This window comes from Anopheles merus, chromosome 3R (assembly GCF_017562075.2).
Source record: "Anopheles merus strain MAF chromosome 3R, AmerM5.1, whole genome shotgun sequence".
NCBI lineage: Eukaryota > Metazoa > Arthropoda > Insecta > Diptera > Culicidae > Anopheles > Anopheles merus.
In genome coordinates this window covers 29,149,504-29,167,807 of record NC_054084.1, presented here as the reverse complement: position 1 = coordinate 29,167,807, position 18,304 = coordinate 29,149,504, and the positions used below count along the sequence as shown (strand labels likewise).

Below are 18,304 nucleotides of genomic sequence, written 5' to 3'. Positions count from 1 at the left end.
AGTATACCATTAGCCTTGCCAACCGTTGCCAACGTGCGTGCGCCCCTGGCCAGCAACCGGCTTACCCGCTGATGAGCGCACAATGGAGTTTGCTTCGCGATTTTTTTCCGCCAAATGGTAAAACGCTGCACGTGCTGGCCCATGCCAGCAAAGGCGGGACCGGATGTGGACGGTGAGGTTTATGAATTTCCGCTGTTATTGTTATTTTTATGGTGGGTAATTTTATTAATGCATATAAATGTTAAGGAACGACAATTTACGACACGTTTTTATGGTTAAATATCATTTTGGACACATCTTCTTCTGGGGCGGAAATAAGGCACTGCACTGGTGTTTTGAAGCGGGGTGAAGTGGGGATGGAAAAACAGCAACAACAACGATCGCTGTCTGTTTGTTGACGTTCTGGACACAGTGTAGCTGCTTGGCTGTTGTGTTTGGAGGCAAAAGATTTGAGCGAGCCGCCTCTTCTTCTTCGCCAAAAAGAGCCGAAGAAACGGTGAATGGCTGCGAAACAAAGCCTGACTAGAAAGAGTTTTCCCTCATCCCCACTCCCCTTGCGCACCGGTAATGGTACCCATTCAAAGTAAATAAAGAATGGTCAGTGAATGTAAAACATGCGCAGCGGGAACCGAACTGGGCTGGAGGTAAATATTAAAAAAAAAGAAAGCTCAGTTAGGCGGCCGTCGGTTAGGCATAAAAATGGTGCATCAATGTTACGGGGACCACTCCCGGGCGGCTCGAACGTTAAGATTGATGTCGATAAAACCTTCGCTTCGGTCTGGGTTCGGCTGTTTTACCAACCAAGATAAGCCGAGTGCCATGCCGGAGACCGGGAGTGGAAGCCAATAACCTTGAGCGAAAGGGGCTGGGGAAACTGCGAAACGCAGGGAAATAAAACACAAAACCAAGATTACATGTTAATAAATGTTCATTTGATATTACAATAAAAGCTGGACCACTCGCCCTTTGCGCTCTCGTATGCGCTTCAATGGTGTCCGTGCTCGCTTTGCTAAGGAAAACGGCTTCCTCCTCCACTGCCGGCGTATGTTTGATGGATTAAAGCTGTTATTTTTTGCTCCACCCTAATTAATTTCAAACTTTGCTCTGCTTGCGCGGGCAGAGGCCGAACATGCTAAAGCACCCCCAGTAAAGTGACCTCCAAATGTCGTTTGAAAGCACTCAAAACGAAAGCCAATTATCAACATGGATTTCACTCGGGGCTGGGGAAAAGTTCACCCGATTGCCTGGCCTGTCCTGTCCTGGCGGACAATGTAAGCGCCCGCTTGGAGTCACACCCCTCCGTGTTTAAATCCCGGTCCACTCCGGTTAGTTTGGCTGCGATTAAGGCCGCTCGAGTCTGATGGTAATCTGGGGCCGCGCCGCTCATGTTTATTCTAAAGCGATAATAACACATAAACGATGGCACCAATGGCTCCAGATCGCAGGCTCCAAGGACATTCCACGAGGCAGGCCGGAAGTGAGCGCCTCACCGTCATCCTCACCATCGCCCGCCTCGCTACAAATAATGCCTTTCATCTGTGCTTTTGCTTTTTCAGCACAATTTCAATTGAAGTTTTACTTCACTTGCCGGCGCAAGCTCGGGCAGTTGCCGAAAGCACTCGAAAAGTGCTTCAGACTGTGTGCGCTGTGTACTTTTCTCTCTCTCTATTTTACATGTTTTCTTTTTTGTTCACTTTCGCGCCTGTTTCCCATTAACCGAAAGCCTTCTGTATGTTTAGTATCTTTCAAAAAAATAAAGAAGTATCTTTGGACAAAAAAGCCTTTGTTCATCATGCTCGATGAGGCCAGTTTGTAGACTGAGTATGGAAAAAAGGCACAAACACACTCTCTCACGCACAGTTTGCCTTATCCTGTGTTGCTACAAGGGAGCGCCAGCTGCTGCTGCCACTGATGGCCATACTTCAAAGTCAATGGGCTAGGCTTTTCCATTTTTGGGCGCCACCGCTTTAATATCATTTAGCTGGAAGGCTGTCAACAAACAGCCTGCTCATGGGGCAGCGCTGGACAGAGGAATGGGACGCCTGGCCCGTTGGGGCACTCCGGGGGCCCGTTGTTTGTTTGCCGAGTGTCGTGCGTGTTGCAACTCTATTAGCTTTTGCTTCCTGGAAGGGTTTTGGTCCACGTGTGTAGGCTTTGAGGGAACCGATTTGTTCGTGCTGCCCTTCGTCTTAGTCTGGTGGGATGAAAAATCTTGCCATCAATCAGCAACTGATACGTTCGCTTGATTTTTTTTATTTTTAGACAAAGCTAAAGGTAAAAGAAAGCAATTCAAATAAGAATATTGTCAACCTAGCTAAGGGCAAAAATTAAAAAGCAAGCGGAGTTTTTGGAACTCAAAGTTGCCTTTTTAGAGGTTTTTTTTTTATATTTTATTACTAAACAGCTGCAAGTGTTTCTCCAAAAATATATCCTTAGACCTATGGAGTCACAAACAAAATACCATAAAACCTTGAGCCACCAATAAAACACCGTTTCTTTCCACTCGAAAGACACACTCGACTTGTTTATGACTCGCAATCAAGTCAAACGAACTGATAAGCAAAGCAAAACGCTAAATCCTCCTTATACAGCAAACAAATGTAAACGATCTTCAGACCTCCATCTCAACCGTGGGGGGAGACTTGTACTTCCTCCCCCTTTTATGCTTAAGCAGGCCAACTCTTGCCTTTAATTGACGCGCGGTAAAATTTACTTCTCAGGTAAATCTTGTTGCTAATTAGCGTCCGCGATGCTTTTGCTTCCCCGGTCGACAAGGCAGGAATCGGCGAGAATAAAACACGGGCACCATCATTTCAATCCCCGTGCAGCACGTGGCCAAACGCACACACACACAAAAATACACAAAACAGGCGAAAGGGTGTATCTTTTCTGCCCCGGGGCATTTGCATCGGTTTACCATATTTAACTTTTAACTAATACCAACCGGAGGGGCTTTAAGGATTCGAAGTGAACCGGCTTACCATGGCTGAGTGCCGTTTCGTTTTGGCGTAAGGAGCGTGTGCGTGCGGGAAGGCTTTGTGTTCGTTCGAAGCTTAAGAGGCACTTTCGAGCGAGCGTGGGCAGGAGGAAGGTGAGCATTCAGCGTAAGGTGCAAATGGTTTCCCGTCTTAAGCACTCTACAGCACGTTTACGACACGCTGGACAAGGGGCGTTGGAACGGGGGAAGTGAGAAGACGAGGCGTGGTGTTAAATCATGCCCGTTACTGTTGGTTTGCATAAACGACGATACGCAGCGCATACCAGGTCTTCCACGTTGGTGTTTCATGTAAGTACGGAAGCGGTGGAAGCTACCAAGAGGGTCTAAGATGTATTTTAGGACTTGCTAGTGATGGTAGAATTCAAACATCGGTGAAGTTTGTTAAACTTTGTTACAAACTGTTCTTGTTTAGAAAAAAATAGAAAATTAGAAAGTTATAAAGTAGAAAATACAACACATTTAATAAATAATTAAATAAACGTAGAAAGAAATACAAATCGAAAATAAAATACAATCAATATTCTTACTTGCTATCTATTGGAATTTGGGATCACAGTTAATTTTTCGAATATGAATTCAAAAGAGAATACTCATATGAATTAGAAGGAACTAAAATACAGCATATAGATAAAACTACTTGACTCATTTGAACTGCATGAAGTGAACTGCTCGAACTACACGAATGAACTTTGTAATGAATTATGAAATGAACTATGGGACAGACGGATAAACAGTTGCAAACAGACCGGCGATTAAGGTGCAAGCTTTTCATCAAATTTGTACTAAAGTAATATCACAATCCAGTACTTTATTGAATTTATTTCACACTATCATTTAGAATCGAAGTATTATACACATGATTAAATACTCAACAAATCAGTGAGCAATGACAAACTGGTATCTATGAAATATTAAATGCACAAAGAAATATAAAAATGACAAATCAGATACATTATGCATCAAAGGATAAGAAAACGGTCAAAGAGATACATACATTTTGGAAAGAAAAGAACATAAATAATAAGTACCAAATCAATGTCAGGTGCCTTTCAAAACAATAACTTATCATATTATTTATTTTGGATACCTTCAATGATTTACGTATTTTAAATAAAGTTTTCTATGAGTTTTCCTTTCGTTTGGGTTGATCATTCTTTACTTAAAGATTTTCACCTCATATTTGCGTTTTTAACACATGATAGCATTAATGTACCTGTTGTCCTTAACGCAAATTATAAATAAACAATCCGATTAAATTTTTTCCCTAATCCATTTAAAACAAAACTGTCCCAACTGTCCGAAGCGAATTCGATGGAAATTTAATCAAACTTTTGCATCCATAAACCTGCACCACGAGCCGCACGAACCATTGTTGTTGACACGTGACCCGTCTACTGTTGATGTATTAAATTTTGTGGTCGGCCAAACATCGCTTACCTAGCTACACAAAACCCAACCCAAAAACCATCCTCCAAAATGTCATCATCGGCCCCTACTCCCTGTCTTTCCGAACAGGCGGAACAGCTGGAACTGGATAAGATTAAACTTGCTGCCCAACGATCAGCCACCGCGGGAGGGCGCCCATCTGCCTATTTTCTTTTGCGTTGTTTAGCTGGCACCTTTTTTTCATCTTTTTATGCGTTTTTATTTGCCGCTCTACCGTTTTGTTACTTTTGCTCACGAGCCCGCAGCAGGCAGCCCTAGCCCTTAGCCCTAGCCCCATATATCTCCATGACCTTCCCACGCCCTTTCCCGGCGTCACTTCGGAAGCAATCAGCGAGTCTAAGCCGTGGGAAAAGTTTAATCCCGAGTGACAAACGTGCAATGGCCACGTGCAGCAGTAGCAGCAGCAGCAATTAGTCTCAAAAGCAACGGGAAGGAAGACAAAATTGACAAAAAATGACGTGTCAAAGCTGTGCCACTCGAAAGCAAACTGGTATGTCTAGGCAGGCGCGGTTGATGCGGGAAGCTTAAGCATGAGGTGAAAATGTAGTGCGGCGTATTTTTGTTTTTCCTCTCCCCTCCCCCTAAAGCACACAGTGCGATCTGGGCAGGCCGTTTGGTGCGGGTCGAAGGTAAACCAACGGAGGATAATCAAGCTAGAGACAAACCTAAACAACGAGAGAAAAACGAGAGAAAAACAAACAGCGCAAGCTTCTTATGCATGAATCAGAACATCAAACGCCCTTTTTGTTGCTTTTCGTTAGCGCTTCTTGAAAGATACTTTTCTTTTCCGGAAGTAACGTTGCAGAGATGTTCATAAATAATAGCAAAGAGAGAATAGATGTTCCACAAATAATAGTACGTCGTCGCTGTTTTCCCACAAGCACAGTAATATCCAAAAAGTAAAAAATGTAAATGTCAAAATGTCCAAAAATCTCTTCTCATAGAAAGGAGTCGTACGAAAGTATGTTTATTTTTTATTTCCCCTCCACGGATCCACTCATGAAGTCAGCGTCACGGGCAGATTGGCGATTGAAGTCAATTGTGTCGCGCAATTTTGCATTTTATGGAAATCCCATTCGATGAGCAATCAATTTGCAAACATGCCCTCCCCATCCCGTTATTTAACAATTTTAATTTTGTGCATACATTTATTCATCTCTCCGACGGTGGACCCCACCACGAGGGTTCCTCTGTGTGTGGCGCACCGCGTGTGACAGGCCGGTTGGAAAGAGTTGTGCGTATCCGTATGGTCGTTATGCGCTTGTTATTCTCCGTGCCATTTCCCTTCCTTTGCGTACGAAGGCTGCATGAGTGCTGTCGTCGTATGTCGAGGAAATGCCCTCGATTTCGATGACATTTAACATGTTGTGCCGTGGGGAAATCAATCGCTGCCCAAAAGCCAACGCGGTACGTGCGTGGAGTGCTTTTCATCATTCGCCTGACAGATTAATCCATCAGCGATCAATCAAGCGCATTTGTGTGTTGGCAAATAAAATTTATCCTTAAACCGTCATCTTGACGATTGTATGGGGGTGGGATATATATATATACATTTCTGGCGCGTCCTTACCGTGATGAGTGTCACGTAGCTGGCTGTAAGTTAATATGCGTATGATCTGTGTTTCGGTTTCGGTGCTGTCAGTGTCATGACACATTCCATTTCGAATACGCAGGGATCAGAGATGGTTTCAACTTTAAACGAACTGAAACGTTGACGGATGAAATGAGAAATCGGCTGCTCGTCACGGTGTGGCTGCAATTCCCTCCGGAGCGAATCAATATCCAACGTCGGATTGGGGTGCATCCCACCATTGCTCGGAACTTCTTTAAAGCTCAGCCACGGGCACGGAACACGTTCCGTTCAGGTTCATTTTCCTAAACATGTGCCCCGATTGATTGATAGCTTAATGATGCATTCCACGTACTCAGGTGGATCGGTCTGTTCTTTCTCCATCTACCAGGTTAATAATCATTCGGTTCGATAAAGTTCTGAGCTTGAAGTTAGCTTGTACCGAGCTGCCATGTCTGTGAGGTGGGAACGGAATAACTGGAATTTTATTAAGAAGAAAGCGCAAAATCAGACAAGCGTTAGACAGCTCACAAGAATATTCATCACAGTGATGATGTGCTTCATCGAAAATTAATTCGTTGAAAATTCTGAACAAACTCTCTTTCAGCGATGCAAATTGTTTGAGAAAACATTGGCAAAGTGTGTAGATGCTGTTTTGGGCTAAGAAACAATAGAGTGTCGTCCTAATGGTTTGACTTTTCTTTTACTAATTCGATAACAATCTGAGCGCCGAGGGCATCGGATCGGCATTTTCGCAGCATTGACAGCTCGTGTATAATTTCAGGTCATAAACTCTGTGACATTTCTACCCATCAAAGCATTGCTTATCTCTAGTGTTTTAATTATTTTAATTCAGTTTGGCTATGGGAAAATTTACAAGAATTTCATCGGCAAATTTGCTACGGAAAAAAACTCCATTCGGAAATATCTTCACCTTGGTTGGCGCAGGGTGCAAAAAGAAAGCAGCGCTATTTTTTATAAAGACAAGCTCGTTAAAGAACGTACCGGTACGGTACAAAACCGACAGCGGTTGCTGTTCAACCAGCACAATTACATGGTCCCAGTCCTATGGCCGGGACCCGCGGTACTGACAGCTGAAATAAATGAGCTGAAGCGCACGGGCACATGTTTCGCATATTTTTTACTCCAACCGAGTCATTAGCACAGGTACGAGTCGTGCCCTCTATTAGAAGCGCAGCATGGTGAACCTTTGCAGTACATCAGAAAAGGGGATAGAAAGGGGAAACAAAGGGAAAAATTCCAAGAGGAATACAAAAAAAGGTAAAGAAGATTACGAAAATGCGAGCTCATTTAGCGCGCAAAACGTAGAGAACGTATTCTTCCACTGGCAGGTGCAAGGAACAAGGCCGCAGATGAAGCAATCGCCCCTTGCACCAATCTTCAGCAATTGGATTGACGTGCTTCTTGGTGGGGGGAAAGTGTCTGAGCTAGGCGGAAAGGTGGTGGAATTTAATTAAAGTCTAGCTGCTCGATTAATGAGAAATTCTACCGGTTTGCAAATTTTTGGGTCCTCAGCGTCAAGCCATTGGCGAGGAAAAAAGAAATGACAGCAATGCACCTGTACTACAACAAAACGGACTAAATTGTCAACGTGTGGTTTAATTGAACAATTCAATATGTGGGCACGGTACAAGCGGGAGGGGAGCGTGCAAGAGCCACCACAGTGCACAATACGCTAAGCAGGTTTTAAGAATATTGAATGCCCCAGTGCCCTTTTTCTTTCCTGCGAATGGATTTGTTTGCACGAAGTAACAGCACAATCTGCAGAAGAGCTTAAATTAATGCCTTCGAATTTAATGCCATTATTCTTTTCTGCCTTTCCAGAAAAACTCCTTCTCCTGCAGCGGTAAATCCAAACCAAACTGTTGCTAATGAGAATTCTCCGTATTCTTAATTCCCAGCGTGGCAAACAAACTTTAACCTAAAAAGTGCGGATTCGGATTATTGGCGAATGGTTTGACGAGGAAGGACGAGCAGTTTCAACTGGGCGTCAAGTGTTGGTCTGGGATGTTTGGGCAGAAGCTCAATCACCCCACCGACTGAACCGAAAAGCGGCTCTGTCATACAAATAAAGCGTTGTCCACTGGCTTTCAACCGAAAGCTCGTTGGCAATGCCTAGTCCACGCCGTGTTTAGTTTGCAATTCTTTATAATCGTGTACCATCCCCACGGCTTCCTTTCTGTGACCCCGCGCGGGGTCGCATTGGTCGGATAGGATAAGCGGATTAGGAATGGAAATATAAATTTATTAGCTATTCAGAGGAAAGGTTGACGCATTAGGAAGTTTTCGAAGGACGAAATTCGGTTGAGTTCATTTAACATTAAAATTAACTCCTTCTTGACAGGCATCGTGAAAGAGATTTGTCCTCTTTAGATTATGGGAAGCTGAATGTTGGATTTATTGCCTTTTCCTATGAAAGGTTCATTGCGATGTTTCATAAAAAAGACAACCTTTTCTGTCGTTCATTTAATTTGGAATATCCAATAAATTTACCAAACAAGGTGTTTCTTTCCACAAAAATCACATCCAAAAACCATAAATTCTAATCTCCATTTGGCCTAGAACTCAGCCAACAATTTATTTGTTATTCTTCTCCCTGGAATGCACTCAGTCGCGCGTAACTGCAGCACCCATCTTCTGCCACCTTTCGCTACTACTATTGATTAATCCTCGTTGCAGTTTATTAACAACGCCACGGACGGCGAACAGCCCAGAGCAAATGAAAAACAACGTCCCCGGAGCTTCCTCGCTGCATCGTGCGAAGGTAGCAGCTTTACCGCCAGAGGCTCCGGTGGCTGCTGTGGCTTCGTATCATCCCAACGGGGCGGCCTGTAGCGGTGGTTCCGTTGGCCAGATGACAAACTGAATTAAATTACCGGCCCCAGCTGAACCGATCCTCGTTCTCTCGCTAACAGGATTCTGCGTGTTTTTCTTATTGCAACTCAACACACACACACACACATACACCTACACAACGTTAAAACCGATGAAGCTTTTCCCACCTCGCTTGTTTTAACCTTGTCATGGTTTGAAAACTCCTTACACACACACTCACACGCTGAAACACAACAGCTCTTCGGTTCGGTAGGTGAGTAAAGTGGAGTGAAAAAATAATGACTGAGCAACAAAAAACCCGCCCCTTACCTTCCTTTTGCTTCCCATCCCCTCGAACTGGACACCGCACGTGGGTGTGACTGACTTTAATTATGCATTCAACAAGACAACTTGCCAACACACACACACACACACACACACATATTCCCACGTAGAGCTCGCGTACTCTCCCAGGACCTACCTGCCCACAATGCTGTGCAGTAAATTGCTTCACAAAGAGCCTTTCAGGCTGTACGAGTGGAGTTGCGAGCTGAGAAGCAACAAAAGGACGCATAATGGAAATAAAAAACAAGAAAAGATAAACTTTCTCGTGGCGTAGTGGTGGTTTTTTGTTTTGTTGTTTGAAAACAAAAAGGCTGCAACACAACACCGATGTGAAGGTTGGCCCGCTTTGGTTGGGAAAGTTTGGCGGGAATTGGGGCATTTTTTCTCGGCGCACCGTCGGCACCTTCGTTAAAGCTCGCTGCCGTCGGAATCGGGCGATGCTTACACCAAGGGCCGCCGTTGTCTGGTTGGTTCATCCCTTCTCTTTGGTGTGTAAGTATGTGTGTAAGTGTGTGTGTGTGTGTGTGTGTGTGTGTGTGTGTGTGTGTGTGTGTGTGTGTGTGTGTGTGGTGTGTGTGTGTGTGTGTGTGTGTGTGTGTGTGTGTGTGTGTGGTGTGTGTGTGTGTGTGTGTGTGTGTGTGTGTGTGTGTGTGTGTGGTGTGTGTGTGTGTGTGTGTGTGTGTGTGTGTGTGTGTGTGTGTGTGTGTGTGTGTGTGTGTGTTGTGTGTGTGTGTGTGTGTGTGTGTGTGTGTGTGTGTGTGTGTGTGTGTGTGTGTGTGTGTGTGTGTGTGTGTGTGTGTGTGTGTGTGTGTGTGTGTGTGTGTGTGTGTGTGTGTGTGTGTGTGTGTGTGTGTGTGTGTGTGTGTGTGTGTGTGTGGTGTGTGTGTGTGGTGTGTGTGGTGTGTGTGTGTGTGTGTGGTGTGTGTGTGTGTGTGTGTGTGTGTGTGTGTGTGTGTGTGTGTGTGTGTGTGTGTGTGTGTGTGTGTGTGTGATGAACCGAAGAGCGAGCACGGACGGGTTGATGATTTATAGCGCCGAAGAAAACTGGCTGGCGTGTGTCCATATCGATAAGCGGATGGAAGTGAAATGAGCTGCTGTTGTTTTACGCGGAGTGAAAAAAAGAGAAAACTCGAAGACTTTTTGTGAGTGGTGTTAAAAATTTGGAATAAAAAGATGTATTAGATCTGAGAAATGTGTGTTAAGAAGGTAGTGGTGAAAACGCTCTCCCATTAAAGCAATTTATCTAAAGTAATGGGTTGAATACTTACTTTTTAAACTTATTATTCATTCGGATGGAAATTATCACAAATAGAGCAGTCAGCAAACATTATTTTCAAGATGACTTTTAATAAGTAAATTATACAAATGCATTAATATGTTTGCTGTTGAACTTTGTACAAGTTTCCTTCCGTGTTCGACTTCGAGATGTTAAAACATTTAATTTCTTCTGTATTCAAACGCTTTACATTTCTTAGTTTTGTTTTCTTCTTTCGCGACTTATTTTATTTTTTATTTTTAAAATGAAAAAGAAACTACATCGTAACGGAAAATTTTTTTGTACAAAATGTATCACATATACAACGCAAAACATAAAAAAAAATTAAATATATAAAAAAAACCTACTAAGCAAATCTAACAAAAGCACGAAACAAAACAAAGATGAAAACCAAAGAAACAATTTGAAATGTAATTACAGAAACAATAGCACTTGTGAAAACAAACAATCTCCTTAAAAAAGCCTTCACACAACCAATTGAAAACAAAACAAAACACAAAGTGCAGCCATATAATAGCAACTTAACAAAAACGTGAGTGTTTAATGGTGGTGGTGGTGGTGGTCCTTTACTTAAAATGGTTGGAACATTGTTTTTCCTTCTGCCTTCTTTTTCCTTTTGCCTTCTTTTTCCTTTCTTTTCTTCATTTCTTTCACTTTTCTCCCCCCCCCCCCTTTCGCTTTCCATCTTGCGCTGTGGGCCGGCCAAACTTTTTGTGCACTTTGCCAAACCCAACACTCTCCCCGAACGTCAATCACGAGCCCCCGAGGGGCTTTACCCCATTCGCCGGTGACGCGTGCACAAAAATATGAAAAATGAAAACCCCCGGTTAAAAAATTAAACACTCATTCGCGAATAATTTATCATCGAGCGGGGCGATTTCTGGAGTGGGAGGTGATGAGTTTCGTTCCCCCCCCCCCTTTTTTTGGTTTGTGTTCGTTCACTCTTTCAGCTTTACCATTCTTTGCGGTTTTGTTTTTTTTTATATTTTGCCTACCCTCAAGTGCCCAAACGACTCCACTCAAACGGGATAGAGTGAAGTATGGGGGGAAAGAGTCTTTAAAAAAAAACACCCCAGGAAACTTTCTTTAAGTGAGCAACGCCGTTTCGGGCCGCCACCGTTACCGTTCGTTTAGTTCCTTGTTTGTATTATACTCAATGTGTGTGAGATTGAAAATTCCGTTTCACTGCCGCACGCTATTTACCATTTTCCGTTTGCAAGTGGTTTGGTTTGCTCGCCTCTTCGATCGCTTCCTCCACCAACAGACTGAAACAATCGCAAAATCAAACAGGCGTTATTTCTCTTGCAAGATTTATTTACTCTTCGCTTCACCTGCTCGTCTACGGCTTTCGTTTCGCTGTTTTTTTTTTGTCTTTTTTTTACAATAATAGATCGTTTCTTTTCACGTTCGCTCTTCATCTATATTTGCTTCTACTCTTCACACAACGAACAGGGGCGGCAGCAGCGCCGGCCTTTGTTCGCAAAACCGTGTTTATTCTTCGGCTTTGTGTTAGCGGCGCGAGTTTGTCAAATGAGCCGATTGTTTCCGCTCTTTGTTGCAAACGGGAAGAAAGTTTTGCCTTCTGGGTGCTTGTTTTGCGTTGCTTTTTTCTCTCTCTCTCGCTTCTACAACACATTTTCTCCATTTTGTTTCTCACACTTATGCGCTAGTGATTTAATGTTTCCTTAAAGGTTGAAGTATGGTTCTCGCCTGGTTGCGGTACTGGTCAAAACCAACCCAAAACATGCAAGTTTTACATTTTGTACAAGAGGGTTTCTATGTTTAATCTAAGCACCAGAAAAGAAAAACACATTTTCTATCTCTTTTAACCCTAATATTTTGGCCATTTTTCCGCTCCAATATTGTTTAACTAATGCTACTAATGCGCCACGGAACTGCCTTCACTGCTCGAACCCTCCGCTATGCGCTATGTACATGTTTCCTTTCGCTTTCGATGTCGCGATTGACTCGCGACTCACGCGATGCTTCCATCCCAGGCTGCACCACTTATCGATTGCCGGTCCGGTACCACCCCGGATGGCCGGGTGATATCGCCATCAGCAGCAGGAAGAGTAGCGTCAGCAGCAGACAGTTGCTGCGGATCTGCCGCCCGTGCTGTATCGCTGCCGGATGTTCGCCTGCGGACGAGGCGAGCGACGAGGACGACAGCGACGAGTGGAGCGTGATGCAGGAGGTGCAACCGTTGCCAGCGGTGGGGGGGGGGAGAGGGAGGGAACGAATTGAAAGAGGAGAAGTGTAAATAAAGTGAACATTATTTTTGACGTTTTTTTCTGTTGTTGCTGTTTCTTTGTTGGAAAATTGAGAATGAAAAAAAAAAACTTTATATTGATGCGCTGTTTGCTTGCTTTTCCGGTTACACGTCCGCTGGGTAGTTACACACTTATTGTACCGCTATAAGTGAAATTATTAATATTTTCCCAACACCACAGAAAAAAGGACAAAAGAAGAAAATTAAAACCTATTACAAGAAGTATGAAAAGGAAATTAAAACACGCTTCCTGGGATGGAGCGCAACCAACGCGAACAGCCAAAACGCACAGTTTCGCGCTGTGTCATGTCTTTCAAGCGTTTGACGCGTTCTGCTTCACGCGCAAACAACCGGCCTACTGTGCAAAATTGTGCTAGTTCATCCTGCGAGGCGGTGGGACGAAACAGGCAAAAGTGTTGCCGTGTGTTTGCATTTCCTCACCGCCTGATTCGCACCCTTCAGCCGGAAGCGAAATCAAACTCCACTCGGGAAAAAGTCACTCGGTCAGCCGTACCGGCATTGGCACCGTTTTTGCTTCATCGTTATTCAAACATGGTAAAAATAATCAACCCTAACAAGTCTAAAGCACGACGATGGCTTCGCTGTTTGTGTTGTGGCACAGTTTGGGCATCAGTGTTTGAAGTGTGGAGGAAAACGAATAACAAAAAAAAAACAAAAAACAGTCCCATCGTGAATCAGCACCCCTGAAAGGCTTTTCATTTTCGTGTGCGCACGGCTTGAATAATCAGGGCAAGATTCGGACGAGCGAGATGAAATAACCGCGCGATATGCTGCAATTATGAGTGGGCGGGCTCGCCTTCCGCCCATCCGCTCGCGCTAGAGTTCGCTTAGACACTTACCATTCAGCACGTGCACGTGCACGGTGGTAGGATTGGCCATCGATGGCAGGCACGTGTACTTGCCCGAGTCGGTGCTGCGCGCCCGCTGGATCAGCAGATAGGAGGTCGTTATGTCGCCCTTCTCCGTTATCACCGACACGCCGCCCCGTGGCGAATCGTAATTAATTTCCTGCAAGCAAAGCGAAAAACACAAACACACACACACACACCGAAGCGGATAGCGACAACGGTTTGCTATTAGTGATGGTAGAACGGGCGTACAGCGAATGCAGAACGGTGTGAAGTGTTTAATTAAATTATCGATACCATCTAACGGGTGCAGCAATTGGAAATGTCAGCCCGGGCTGACATTTTTGCTGCCCACTCTTTTTATTCGCTAATGGGGATTTTTTTTTCTCTTCTTTATTTGGTATCAAAAGGAAAACGGTAGGAATGGGATGACACGCGCGCTGTGTGTAGTGCGCTGAAAAAGTCACATACTAAATGGTAATCAGTTTTGCAATTGCAAAGATGTTGTCAAGGAAACCACACAACCTGGTGCGGTTCCAGGCGGGCGTGTTTTATCGCGGACATTGATTGGTTTAAAGTAGCAACACGCTTAATCGGATGGGCGAGAAAGTGGCAGAAAACGGAAAAAGGCAGATCATTTTGTTGGAATATTCCTTAAAACTTCAGAGTGATACGAATTAGGTGAAATGTGCACGTGTTTTTAAAGAGATTTACATGCTAGCTTTGTTGCGTGAAACTATGCGCCTGAAGGTATACTATTTCGTTCCGCACTAAATATCCTTCTTTAATACGTTACAGTTTTACCAATATTGGGGCTCTTTCCGTTTTATTTAAGGTTGATTTTTATCGCTTCTGCTTCTTAATAAAGATATTAAGAGTGTTTTGCGTATTCGTCAAGCTACCAGAAGGCCTGTTTGATCAAAAGTTTCACCCGTCCTGTAAAAAGTGACATTCATATTTGGTTATAAAAAAAACCAGGCTAGGAGACCACCTGGACTAAATACACTTTGATTCTAGATTCCACCATCTAGATCTGTTTAATGCACCTTAAGATAAATGAAAACTCGACATAGTTTTGACATTTTTTCGAGCAGGTACTCGAATCTAGTTCTAGCTTTGATGCTGAAATAATCTTGGCTGAAAATTGCAGGCTATTTTTTTGTGTGGTTTTGTATGGAATGTTTACATGATTTCAGCCTCCAACTGTCAAACTCCATACAAAAAGCTGACCAGAATCGTGAAGGGCTCCATTAGCTAATTATTGGCAAATCATTTACATAACTTCGACTTTGAAAAGTTGATTTTTTTTCGTCACACCGCAGCCATTTTCACAGACTGAAGATTGTTTGTTTGAGCCATTGCCCTCGACATTGTGCTCGAATGATTTAACGTTAAAATTCACCAACTAACAAACTAATTCAAAACTATCTTGAGCGTTAGAAAAATCATTGAGAGCCTGCAAAAATACTGATTCTTATGAAAATTCGTTTGAAAGTTAAAGTAAATTTTGAGCTAGTAAAACCGGCCTGTTCACATTTAGTTCGGACTAGTAAATAAATATGTTTTCCTAGTTGTTCTGCCTGTTCACATCACGATAAACTTTTAAAATTGAAAATTAAGTAAACAAGCTCCTTAGGGTGTCACGGCTTGTCTCTGCTGTACACATACAATAAGAAGAAAAATATTCCAACTAGATTATTCTACAAAATTTACAATGGTTATTTAGTTGTTAATATCTGAAAATTGATGGATGTTTCGCATATAGGGTAACTGTACCAGTATTCGGAAGTGTACCTGTTTTCGGCAGGGAAACTAAAAACGTGTAATTATGCAAAAACTCGTAGAAAATTGTCTCAACACATATGTTTAAAATAAAGATATGATCATTTGTTGCTCATATACGAAGTTTCACATCATTTCCTTGCATATTTTTCAAAATATCAAACAAAGTGTGCCGTGTTCAACAGGTTTTGGCAGATTTGCTGTCAGCCAATAGTTCGGCAGGTTTCATTATTAACAGAACCAGAGCACTTAAACAATGAATGTGTGGTTTTTATGAAAGATTCTATGGTTGCAGATTTTATACTAGCCCACTTGGAATTTTAAAATCACTAAGAACAAGTTATTTTTCTCTTTAAATGCTGCCGAAAAAAGGTACACGGTAAATGTTGATTTTTGACAGATCAATGCTGCTGGATCCTGCCGGATCCTGCCGAAACTTGAAGCAAAAACACACTTTTGATTTCGTTGAATATTCATTTAAAACTTTATCAGAAAACTGCAATGCGTATGTCGACACATAAAACGATTTCATTTCTTGTATCAAATAACACCAATTTCTCTATAAACAATCAAAAAACTTGATAGAAAAATAATAATTTGTGAGCCAGTCGGAGCCGTACTCAATAGCCGGCAGGCAGTCTCATTTCTCCAATGCTTACTTTGATTGTAACTCACATCAAAGTGACTGTAAAAATTGCGAGCAAAATGCTCAAAATGGGCAACAAAAAACTAATAATTTAAGTACTTTTCATCACAAATCTTAGGAAAGTGAGAATGTAAAACTGTTTTAAACATTTTTGTCTACCTATTGGCATTAATTAAACTATTTACCGACACGTATTCCCGTTCCCGAAAATAGGAGCACAGCCTGCCAAAAATAGGACCAAACTGCCGAAAATGGGAACAAAAATATTGTTTGCATTTTCACGAATATCTCTAAAAAATACATTTAAATCGGTAAGCAAACAATAATACGACAGTTTATCGTCCATAATAATGTCACATTCAAGAAAATTAATAAACATTGTAAGTGTACGAGCTGTTTTAGTAAAACTGCTGCACTAACCTGCCCAATACTGGTACATTTACCCTAGTTTTGGATTATTCGCATGATTTTTGGGCATTAACGAGGGTATCTAAAATTATTTGTATTCATTTTCAAGCTAATATACTGATAGAACAATTCCAAACTATATGGAAAACAGTAAAAAATCATACAAAAAAAACTCTAAGGTCAATGAATTTCATTTCATCATAAAACGTATGTACCAAACGAGAAGTAAAGAAGCGCTCAAAACAAAATTAACTCAAACAAAATTATTTTGTTAATATTTACATGTAACCTAAGTTTTCACAATATTTTGATTTTATTATAATCTTTTCTAAATTACCTCCTGAACAGCAGGAAAGTGAGCAATCTGTTTATCATTTTAAGTTGGAAATCAACTACATTTTCCATGTTATTTTAAGGCAAAAAAAAAATAAAATGAAACCCGTCGAAAGTAAACCATTAAGGGGCTTCCGCACACATCAACACACACACTCGGGGCCGGCTGTTGATTGCATTTTAAAAATTCATTACCTTCAACAGCGTAAAAAATTGACAACTTTTCCGGTGCCAAAGCCGTTTCTTTGCAAGCACCGAAACCTTTCACCGCTCGAGCATAAACGTCAAATCAATGTCATGTTGGGTAAGGAGAAAAAAGGGTAACTTATAAGCAGCTCGTTACAGTGTGCTGTGTTGTTCGTTATCTTTTTTTTTTTTTTGTTAATAAATTAATCTCACCTTCACAAAAATGAAGGTTCGAAGGTCGTACGCTGGGTTAATAAATGCATTCTCATTTCATGCCCGGCTGGCAAGTACCCGGCCAGGCTGTCTGGTAAAATTTTACACTCCATCAGTTTTGACCGATTTGACTGATGGGAGTACACGGTGTATCTGTTAGGTAAAAGATTATTATTAGCTCTGCTGCTGATGATAAGTGAAATCCTCCCCGGTAGCACTGTTCATGCTCAGCAGCATTAAAGCAGGGTTTGCAGCAGGGGAAAATATTGCTAGCCCCTTTCTGCTAAGGTTGCCTTATCGCCAGGGATAAAACGAGCATTATCTCAAATCTCATTTCACATTCACCATCAGGTTGCAGGTTGGCTGGCTTGTTCCCCTTTCCCTCATCGATAAAACCCTTTCACGATTGATCGCATCGTATCGTATCGTGTTTGTTTTGTAGCCAGCAGCACATCGTTTACCTTCTTTTTTTTTTTTTTTGAAGGGAAAGGAAAGGACAGCCAGAAGACATTTTGGGCAAAGTATCTACGCGAAAGCGCTCGAGGCGATTCCGTGTCCCTGCCGGTGCCGGGGACGCTCTGAAACAATATTTACCTTTACCCCGGGTCGAGAAGCCATCCCGAAAGGTAAAGAACGGGAACAGGGAGAGGGGTGGGAGAAAAGTTTCGATAAACAATTCCCACACACCGACCCCCCCCCCACCCCTTATTGCCGTGTGATGGTTTGGATGGAAGTTAGTTTGTGGTGGATTTTCGGCATTGGCGACCTATTTCGGCATCGCAGGCGAGCCATTTATGCTCCAAAAACCTTTCGTACAACAATTCCCTGCCACGCTGGGAAAAACACTTTCCGCCCATTCCCATTCCGCCAGTTGGCAAACCTTCCGAAGGCAGATTTAATAAGGCAGCTTGCGACGGGGCCCCGGCCCACCCGATTGAAAAGGTCGGAGTTTTCGGTTCAGTCAGTCCTTCTGTCCTAACAGTCACAGCACACTAATCAAAGATAAACATGACCGGTGCACGGAAATGCGGGCATCTATACACACACACACACATTGGGGCCTTTTCCATGACCATTCCACTGACCGCCGCTTGTTGTAAGGGAAGGTGTGACAAGTAGCTTTAACTT

The 18,304-nt window shown here is 42.7% G+C and overlaps 1 protein-coding gene across 2 annotated transcripts in view; it reads right to left on the bottom strand.

Moving 5' to 3' along the window:
• Nucleotides 1-11,110: 11,110 nt before the first annotated feature.
• LOC121596650 (zwei Ig domain protein zig-8-like) overlaps nt 11,111-18,304 on the bottom strand; it is a 29,042-nt gene continuing 21,848 nt past the window's right edge. The window contains exons 7-8 of one of the 2 annotated variants that reach the window (XM_041921771.1): nt 13,600-13,768; nt 11,111-12,677 (exon numbers count right to left, since the gene is read on the bottom strand). In XM_041921771.1, coding sequence (XP_041777705.1) covers nt 12,478-12,677; nt 13,600-13,768 — 369 coding nt within the window. In that variant the 3' untranslated portion in view covers nt 11,111-12,477. The remainder of the gene's footprint in view (nt 12,678-13,599; nt 13,769-18,304) is intronic. The other variant, XM_041921772.1, reaches the window with a different exon arrangement.